General features: G+C 58.8%; 1 protein-coding gene across 1 annotated transcript in view; it reads right to left on the bottom strand.

Moving 5' to 3' along the window:
- Positions 1-4,938: 4,938 nt before the first annotated feature.
- Positions 4,939-10,509, bottom strand: part of Sult4a1 (sulfotransferase family 4A, member 1) — a 20,146-nt gene continuing 14,575 nt past the window's right edge. The window contains exons 11-12 of the mRNA XM_013025737.1: positions 7,619-7,757; positions 4,939-5,178 (exon numbers count right to left, since the gene is read on the bottom strand). Of these exons, the coding sequence (XP_012881191.1) occupies positions 5,066-5,178; positions 7,619-7,757 (252 nt within the window). The 3' untranslated portion in view covers positions 4,939-5,065. The remainder of the gene's footprint in view (positions 5,179-7,618; positions 7,758-10,509) is intronic.

Genomic DNA, 10,509 nt, shown 5'->3' with positions numbered 1-10,509 from the left:
AATAGATCCTTTCTCTCGACGATATTTACCTTGACAGATGACATGGCTGCCTAGTTTCATTCAATCAGCCAGAAACTAAATTGCACATCTGAAGCTCTGCCACTCCAAATAACTGATCACCTCTTGTAAATGGGGCCCTGGTGGCATCTATTTTAGGGTGCTAAAGCAGCATAGCACCTGAGATGAACCCATGGACCCCCCACCCCGATGTGTTGCTGTGCTAAACTCTTACTTTCTTTTCATAGTTGCTGGCTGTTCTCTTTCATGGAAACAGAATGCACAGCCCACTTATCTTGCTCCCAAACAAGATTCCAGTGCAGAATTCTGGCACAGAGAATGTTAATGAAGCTCCCCGTACCTCGACGTTACAAAGCAGCGTCCTCCCCCTGGAATAAAGATGCTGTTAGAAGAAGAGTTCCGCGTTCCTTACACCCCATAATAAGCAACCCCCCGGCAATCATGAGTAATTCTCTTTGCTAAGTGCTAGATCCTGCAACAGCTTGTCATTAGTGCTGTTTAGCATTTAATTTGCCTTTGGTGAGGTAACGAGCACTTATTGATTACCTGATAGGAATGGAGGGTTGTACAAGTCCAGCATGGGGACGGGGCACGGGGGGGGGGGGGGGGGGAGGAAGGGCTGTGGGGGGAGGGAACGAATGAGCCCCATCCCTGCTCATGCTCCTACTGGGGCTGAAAATATCTAATAGGAAAAGAAAAGGTGAACACAATTATGAACACCAAAGCCAAAGACTGTCCCTGTTGCTGTGTGGTCTTGTGACACAGGACCTGGTCACCGTGCTGGGGGCTAGAGCCCCCCAAAGGTGCTAGGGGCCTCAGACAGCAGTGGCCGTCAGCCACTGCAGCTCCGCCCGTCTGCCAGGGGTGGCCCATCTCACAATGGCTTGGAAGGCAACAGATGAACGTGGGGCCGGTCACCCACACTGCCTCTTGTTCGGAAGGCTCTGTCAGACATGGAGGTCAGGGTCCTGGGGTGGAAGGGGTGTCCGGGCCATGGAGGGTCCTCGTGACAACGAAGCTGAGCTCTGAGGCTGGGGACACAGGTGGCAGGAGGCGGGGCCAGAGTGGGGGGAGGGGGCTGCTCCCTGGCCTCGCTGGCTGCCTTCACTCAGGGCTCTGCACTTGGGAAAGCAGGAGGCGTGGCCCTGGCCTCGCTGGCTGCCTTCACTCAGGGCTCTGCACTTGGGAAAGCAGGAGGCGTGGCCCTGGCCTCCTTGCTGCCTTCACTCAGGGCTCTGCACTTGAGAAAGCAGGAGGCGTGGCCCTGGCCTCCAGAAGCTTTGGACCAAGGTTCCCAGGTCCCACCTATGTGACAGCCTTGACCAAAAGGTGCTCGTGGGCCGCCAGCCCTGAGCACAGCTCGGATCCCGAAGAGCCAGTGCAACAGTCCAGCCAGCCACGGCACCACGGGCAGCGGGGACCAGCCAGGGTCTGCCGGGAGAGCCGGGAGCAGGCCTCCAGCAGAGGCAATTTTAGCCACTCACAGGGGTTTTCTGAGGATGCCGGCAAGAGACCAACATCCCTCTGGCAGCTCCAATGGTGTCTTGGCTGTGCACACGGCACACTCGTGTGAGCCTGGCTCCTTCCTGTTCCCTGCTGGTGCCCAGTGCCGCAGAGGGATGGAGGTAATGCCAACTTCAGGAAGGAGAAAATGAGCTTCCTGCTTGATTCTCATCTTACAGACACACTTGGCATTCCCCAGTTTTCAGAAAATGCTTTCTAATAGAGCACAGGCTCCCTCTGTGGTAGCAGGCAGGAAGCTCAGACACTCCGTGCCAGCTTGCCACAGGACCCCGGCATGGCATCAGACTGGCATTTGATGTGCAGATCTGGCGAAGGCTCGGCACATCTCATCCACTGTGTGACAGGTGCCTGGAGGTGGCTGGAGTTGCTGGCAGTGGCCTTGCTGAGTGGCAGGCACCTGTGGCCATACTGGGGAGGCGGGGCGCGGAGACTGTTCTGTTGGCCCACCCCTCTTCGGCTTGTCTACATCTCCCTGCTCATAGTTCCCTCGGGGAGCAGACAATGCTGTCCTGGCCTCGTGTGTGTGTGTGTGTGTGTGAGTGAAAACCCTCCCATATTCAGGTCCCCCAGCACCAGCCTGCAGCTCTGATACCCCACCTCCTATCAGTTAGGACGTCTGTGGCCACTAGGGGGCGGTGCAGGCAACCAGGCAGGGGTGGGGAAATCAAAGTTCCCAAAGCAGCCTGGCGCTGGGCAGCCTGGCAAGCGCCCAGAATGAGGCCTCCATGGTGTGAACCATGGCCCAGGGTCTGGGAACTAAGTCTCCCTGCCTGGGGGTGGAGGGGAGGGTAAAATCTGGTGGCTCCCTTTCCAGGTGAACCCCAACACCAAGGAGGGGCTCCAGGGGGGTGGAGGTGCCAGTGGCCAGCACAGGAGGGGCTGCTGCAAACTGCTGCCCACTGGGATCCTGCTCTAACTCCACACCCAGACACACACGCGCGCGAGCGCACACACAATGTTCGGGAGGGGCTGCTGTGAACTGCTGCCCACTGGGATCCTGCTCTAACCACACCCCCCCCCACACACACATGCCGAGGGGCTGCTGAGAACTGCTACCCACAGGGATCCTAATCTAACCCCCCCCACACACACACATGCGCACACACACACCCTTGTGCTCTCCCTCTACACACATTTTCTAGAATCTTCATTCATCTGTCCTCTGTGTAATGATCAGCAGCCTCCCTCCCCACTAACCTTTGTCAGGTGAACTGATGGAGGCCTGGTCTCTCCTGCCTGCAGGCCTGGCTTGGCATCCAGTCCTAGTGCCCAGGTGCCCTGCTGCCTGCTCCCCCTTGCTGGGCAGAGACAGAACTACCAACACTCAGGACCCATCACATAAACAGCCTCTGCAGACCACTGGGGGGTACTGGAGAACCCTAACACAGCTCCCAGCCCCAAGCTGTGCCTAAGACCCAGACACCCAGGTAAGGGGCCCTCAGCCCTGCCTAGGACTCAGGGTCAAGCCAGGTTTACCTTCTGATTAACCCCTCCTCCCCGCCATGGCTCCCAGCTTAGTCCAGAACCCAAACACGCATGACCTCAAGGCCATGGGGTCCTGCCCTCCCCTGCCCGCCTCAGCTCGGGGCCCCAGTATCCCTCCTCTGCACAGAACCCAGCACACAGTAGGTGTTCAAGTCGCTACCGAAGAATGAGCCTGGGGGAGGAAGTCCACCAGTGCCCAACTGGAGCCCCCCCCCACCAAACAGGGGCCAGGCTGTGCCTTGCAGGGTCTCACAGGGCAGGAAGAAGCGATTTGCATGAAGGCTCTGCATTTGGGGTGCGGGTGGGGGATGGACTTCACCCCCGGTGCCAGGGACAGGGCTCCTGAGTGTGGGACCAGGAGGAGACACCAGGATCCCCCCCCCCCACCGTGTTCTTTCTCCCCATGTGACCCATTTCCTTTTGTAAAGAGGTCAAAGGTAACTGGGAAAGGGGGAGGGTTCAACCCTAGAAAGTTTAAGAGTTGAAACAGCCATTCTGCCTCAGCAGAACCCGCCTTGGGGGGAGGAGGGAGAGAGGACAAAGGAGGTTGGAATAGATCCTTTGCAACTATGCAGATGGAGGAGGTATCTGTTGGAGATGCTTTCATGGGGGGAGGAGCAGAGTGTGATGAAGGAGGTCTGACCGTGTGGAGATCGCCACCCCCATCACTCATACACGCCAATAAGAGGAAGAGGAAAAAACCCGCACAGTTCAGGTGTAATTCATGCCTGTAACTCCAGCTGCCTGGAGGTGAAGACAGATTGTGATTTGAGAGGCACCCAGTATAAAGTTGGTTAAGACCCCACCTCCAAATAAAATCAAGCAAAGGGGCTGGGGGTGGGGGGAGGTGCATCGCAGAGCACTTGCCAAGCCCCAGAATTGCCAGAAAAGCTACCACTGTTTCCCTGCGGCCCTCCATCCAACACACACACACACACACACACACACACACACACACAGCCCTCCACCCAACACACACACACACATACACACACACACACACACACGGCCCTCCACCCAACACACACACACACACACACGCACACACACACAGAGCAGAGAGGGGTCTTTATTAAAATGCAAGCAAGCGTGGAGAACCGCGGGAGAGCTCAGGAATTCCATACAGTCCACAAATAGAAAAATAGAAACAGAATTTCACAGGAAGCCGCCCCTCCTAGACACTCGTGGGCTGTGCCCACCGTGCTGCAGGGGAGGCACCAACGCCATCACAGGCCCCACCAGCCCTTTCCACGAGGCCCCTTCCTCCTTGGCCCACGCCGCAGCCGCCGTCACCCAGCCGGTCCCCTCAGAGTACTGAGGGGTCCCGTCCCGTGTGTGTGGACAAGGGTGCGGGACCAGCCATCCTGGCTTTCTGGGCCAGAGCCCCAGGCCCAGAGGGGTGCTGATCTGGTCCTGTGGGAGGGATGAGCCGGCCATGGCCTCATCAGGAACATGCTCTCTCCAGGCCTCCATCTGCGTGAAGTCCCCACACAGCCTGTGACACTCAGACACTGGCCTCCATCCGCTGGCCTCCTCAGCAGCCTTCCTCCTGGAAGTCTCTTCCTGACCCTGGCTGGAACAGGCTCTCTCCAGGGCGGTTACAAAGGACTGAACCCCAGCTCCCCAGGGCCCCACCCGTCCTTCAGGGGCAGCAGGAGCCCCAAGCAAAGAGCCTGCGACGCCAGCTCCCCGAGACCTGCCACCATCAGGCAGGGCTGGCTCTGGCCTCCCCTCCGACATGACTTTGTATGTGGCTGACTGACACTTATGAGATTTCCAGTGAGAAGCTTGATAAAATACAGTAACAGGGTGTGCAGGGACAGACTTCGCACTGGGGTATGGGCCTGCAGAGCAACAATCTCCGGGGAAAAGTGGAGGCGAGCCAGCGGCTCTGCATGGCGCCCTCCCGGCTCTCCCCCTCCGCCAGGTCTGCCCCACGGCCTCCCGTGCGTCCAGCAAAGAGTCGATGAATGCATACAGGACGTGGAGCTAGCTGAGCGCCTGGGTATGGTGAGCATGCAAGTTCGCGGGTTCAGGATTATAAATAAAAGTCAAAGGTGAGGTCACACTTCCCCATCTTCTGTTTGTACACCAGGTCGAACTTCTCGTTCATGGACACGGTGAAGATGTCCTTCCACAGCCCCACACGCCCTGCGACACAGATCACGGCACAGTCGGTGCCTGCTGCGGGCAGGCAAGGGGAGCCCAGGGCCAGCCCTGCAGGCCTCCAGATCTACTCATGGGCCTCCAGATCTATCCGTGGGCCTCCAGATCTACTCATGGGCCTCCAGATCTATCCGTGGGCCTCGGCCTCCAGATCTACTCATGGGCCTCCAGATCTATCCGTGGGCCTCCAGATCTACTCATGGGCCTCCAGATCTATCCGTGGGCCTCTAGATCTAATACATGGAACCCCTCAACTGTCCCAAGGGAGAGGATGGGCCAGCTGGGTCAGAAATCGGAAACTACAGCACATAGAAAGACTTGGTAAATGTCCCTGAAAGCACAAGGGCAGTCCCTGTCAGTGTGTGTGTGCACACGTGTGTGTGCTCAGACATGTGGGCTTGTCATGGTATGTGTATGTGTGTGTGTGTGTTCTACCATCACATGCTCTGGCACAGGTATGTGCACGCTGGCACTGTGTGGAACTGTGGTCAGGGGCTCATTCACTGCTCACGCTGTGCCTTGGGAGAATGTGAAGAAAACAATTCACCCCCTGTAAGACACAACACCTTGGCGTGCAGGAAATGCTCCAGACGATGCCACATGTGGAGAGTTCTGGAGGCCTGCACTGGAATACCTGGGGAGCCTTCAAAGCAAATGAAATGCTGTGCTGACGCGAGCAGGGCAGACAACTAACTCCCCCGGAGCGCACGTGCACCGCGCGCCACCGTCCAGAGGCCCACGTCACCGTGGCTGGCCCCTCACTCGCATTTCAACAGCTCCTGAGCAGCCCCTGAGGTCAGGCTCTGCTGTCCCTGGCAATGCCCCCTCTCCCTCAGGGCTTCTGTCCCACACCTGTCCCCGCAGGGCCTGTGTGGGGGCAGCCCGGGACCTCACAGCGGAAGGTCACACCCTGGCAGGGCGGGGATTTCTCTGTAGTAACAAGAAGAGAGGCTGGCAGAAGGAAAGGACATCGATCAGTTCTTGCTACCCTCTCATGTGCTGAAGGGACAACATTAGGAGCTTCTAGACCAGCCACACTATACATCTACTTTTCTGTGGTTTGTCCCGGTGGAGCGCCGGTGGAAGGAGTCACCCACCTGGTTTAGGATCTGACTCAAGACAATTTATGGTGTGGTAAGAATCAAATCTAAGCAATGCGGCTGGCTCTCCAGCCCTGCATTCTCAGCGCCCTGGGGGCGTCGTCCGAGCAAAGAGGCAGTGTGCTAAAAGGAAACAGAACCACAGAACTGAAATGAAGCAACCAAGCGGGCGATGGTGACACAAACACCCCATGAGCATGCAGGACCCTTTGTGTCCCCACAAGGGTCCCACAGCTCATCAGCACACATGTGCGTACACACACACACGCACACACATACACACTGAGGGAATGTGCCAGAGGGGAGGGGGGGGTCATGGCAAAACAACAAAACACAGCAAACGCAAATTAAAAAAATGGCAAATAAATTTTAAATGATAAATACTTGTGGAAACACAAGCAGGAAATGCACGGCAGGGAATTCTGGTATTCTGATAACTTATTCCTGTAGGAGGGACAGGGCCTGCACGCCTGACCCTCAGAGCTCTACTGCTGTGACCAGCCCGCCACAGCAAGGACACGAAGCCGTGGGCAGCTCCTGTCTTTCCCTGGCTATAGAGGATGGATCCATCCTTCTGGAACCTTCTCTCGAGCTTCCTCCTCCTGCAAGCTTCTAGTCCATCCCGCTGTGGGCTTCAGCCCCCACCACCTTTGTCCACAGTCACCAAGAGGGGCTCCTGGCCTGGGGCTCCCCGCCGCCGGGGACTGCAGTACTGAAGCTCCCACCACACCCCTGGGTAGCTGCCATGTGGGGGGAGGGGGACACCTCCTGAGGGTCCCCCCTCAGGGGCTCCGCGCCCACACGTTACCACCTGTCGCTGAGCCAGGAGCCTGCCTCCTGTGGGCCATCTCCACAGCTCCTGCCCTGTCTATACCCGCGCCTGCCCTAAGGGTGGACGACTCTGCTGCCTGTTCCAAGCAGACACGGGTGTCCTGGGTGAAGGAAGGGGAGGGTCTCCTCACCCAGGACCTGCTCCCTGCCACTACTGCCCGCCGCACGCCCCCCCTCCCCACTCCAGCTCACTCTCCTGCTTGCCAATAGAGGCAGGAAAACCTTTCGGGCAGCCTTGCGCTTGGCGTGGGTCTGCTCTGTGGGGCACTGACCTCCGCCATCAGAAAGGACTGCTGGGCTGTCTTGCCAAAGCCAGCACCATCCCCTCAAATGCCGGGCTCTAGCTGTGAGCAGGCAGGGCACACTGCTGGGCCTCGAGCAGCATCAACAGGCGCCGCCAGAGCGCACAGGCCAGCACGTGCTCCAGAAGGGAGGCAACAGGCAGACAAAAGGGAGGGAGGACCCCGGCAAGGCAGGGGCCAGGGAGCACTCACCCCGGCCCACAGGCAGGGCCTCCGCATTGCAGCACTGGTCCACCAGCTGGTGGCAGTGCTCGATGAGGGCCTCCAGCTGGGCCTTGTCGCAGGCCACGCCCAGGAATCTGGCCAGCTGCTCCACCATGCTCACCAGGTCCTAAGGACAGAGCAGAGGACCCGTCAGCTGCAGCACCTCCCAGCACATGCTGCCGAGGCTGGGCACCTGCTCAGGTCTGGCGCTGTCCAGCACATGCCTCCTTTTTGAACTGCTCAAGCCCCCGTCTAGGCCTAAAGGTAAAGAAATGGTCCAAGGGCCTTCAGGTCTCCAGCTACTGGTCTAGGATTCAAACTCACAGCTGTGGGAGATCAGGAGGAGACCGAGAGCATACAAGAGCTGCAGCTAACTTCCAACTGCAGCAAGCAGCAGAGGGGTCAGGGCAGAGGATGGGCTGGCCCTGCAGCCGTCTCTAGTACCACAGTTTCCTGTGCCACCCTGGCCCGGGAAGCTAGCCAGCGCCTTCCCTCCCCACTGAGGGGCAGCCTGAAGAAGCCCCCTCGCCCCTTAGCATGGGACAGGCCAGGCTGTCCCAGCCCTGACGCTGAAGGGCTCCCTGCTCTTCTCACTTCTTCTCGGCATCTGCCACTGCCTCGTGGCATCCCCAGCAACCTCCAATTCCCACCGGGATCCCTGAGCCATCACCTGTGACCTTGAGCCCAGCAGTGCCACCCACATAACTGCTTCTGCTCCCTGGTGGTTTGACACTGGACTGGTGTTTACCATCCCTCACCACCACGCGAGCTGAAGCTCCAGGAAGAACCTGCTCCCCACAGGTGCCCCACACGCTGTCAGGCTAGGGACCCACCCAGCTCTGGGCAGTGGCTATCTCCACTTCCGCGCCACAGCGCGTTGTGATTCACAGAGGACAGGCACACCCCTGTGCCAACACCACCTTAGAAGGCCAAATAAACAAAGGCATCCACCAAGCAAACTGACATCTACCAAGTCATGGGGGACACAGCAGCCTGACACACTGTCACCCCAAGAAGGAAATGTGGGAAACACTCAGCAGAACACCTCTTAGCAGAATACGCTAAGCACATCAACCATGGCAAATTCACAAGAAAAAAGGTCAGGCCCCAAGACAATACCATGCCACACTGAGGATGGACAGGGAAAGGCCATGCCTCCATACACTGAGGATAAACAGGGAAAGGCCACGCCCACATGCGCTGAGGATGGACAGGGAAAGGCCACGCCCTGACACACTGAGGATGGACAGGAAAAGTCCACACCCCCATACACTGAGGATGAACAGGGAAAGGTCACACCCCCATACACTGAGGATGGACAGGGAAAGGCCACGCCCCCACACACTGAGGATGGACAGGGAAAGGCCACGCCCCCACACACTGAGGATGGACAGGGAAAGTCACACCCCCATACACTGAGGATGGACAGGGAAAGGCCACGCCCCCACACACTGAGGATGGACAGGGAAAGGCCACGCCCCCCACTGAGGATGGACAGGGAAAGGCCACGCCCCCACACACTGAGGATGGACAGGGAAAGGCCACATCCTCCACAGAGAGGATAGGAAAAAGGCCACGCCTTGACAGACTACGGACTCACACTGAACACTGGAGCTGAGGACCCAACACCAGAGTTCACACAGTGAGCTTCACACTACCAGGGATAAAACACAAACAATGCCATGCTGGGCAGTGGTCACACCTGCCACCTGAGCTCCTTGGAAACCTAGGAACGGGAGGATTGCAGTTCTAGGCAATCCTGAGTGGAGAATCTGGGAGACCGAGGAGGTGCACCACACCTGTTGCCTCAGCTGTGCCATGAAGCCTCCCACAGGTGGACTAGACAGGCACACACTTGGGCAGGAAGCAAGACCGGTCTCAAAAAAAAGACCAGATATCAGTCCAGGGACTGCACTGGCCCGCTGGCATGAGGCGGGACTGCAGGGGGGGGGGGCCTTCCTGTACCAGCAACCCGCGGCTTCTCGTGGAAAAGGGGGTAAGGGTTTCTGCCGTGCCATCACTCAGTGGCTCATTAAACACCGAGGACCCGACAGGCAGTGGACAATTTAAGCACACACCTGCTGCGTCTGCCCTAACAGAAATCGGTGTGTAAGGCTCACACGCACAGGGAAGGCGGGCCAGCCCTCACACGGTGCAGGGGTGTGAGGAGATGGGCCAGCCTTCACACGGTGCAGGGGTGCAGGGAGACGGGCCAGCACTCATGCGGTGCAGGGGTGCGTGTGGAAAGGCAGGCCAGCACTCTCGCGGTGTGGGGGTGCAGGGAGGTGGACTAGCACTCACCCGATGCAGGGGTGCATGCAGGAAGGTGGGCCTGTACTCTCGCGGTGCAGGGGTACAGGGAGGTGGGCCAGCACTCACGCGGTGCAGGGGTGCAGGGAGGTGGGCCAGTACTCACACGGTGCAGGGGTGCAGGGAGGCGGGCCAGCACTCACGCAGTATAAGGGTGCGGGGAGGCGGGCCAGCACTCACACAGTGCATGGGTGCGTGCAGGGAGGCGGGCCAGCACTCACGCAGTACAAGGGTGCGGGGAGGCGGGCCAGCACTCATGCGGTGCAGGGGTGCAGGGAGGCGGGCCAGCACTCACACAGTGCATGGGTGCGTGCAGGGAGGTGGGCCAGCACTCACACAGTGCATGGGTGCATGCAGGGAGGTGGGCCAGCACTCATGCAGTACAGGGGTGCGGGGAGGCGGGCCAGCACTCACATAATGCATGGGTGCGTGCAGGAAGGCAGACCTGTACTCACGTGGTGCAGGGATGAGGGAAGGCGGGCCAGCACTCACACAGTGCACGGCTGCGTGCAGGAAGGCAGGCCTGTACTCACGTGATGCAGGGGTGCGGGGAGGCGGGCCAGCACTCA

Source organism: Dipodomys ordii, unplaced genomic scaffold (assembly GCF_000151885.1).
Source record: "Dipodomys ordii isolate 6190 unplaced genomic scaffold, Dord_2.0 Scaffold87, whole genome shotgun sequence".
Lineage (NCBI taxonomy): Eukaryota > Metazoa > Chordata > Mammalia > Rodentia > Heteromyidae > Dipodomys > Dipodomys ordii.
Note: the sequence above shows the minus strand (reverse complement) of the source record. Positions and strands in the feature narration are given on the sequence as shown.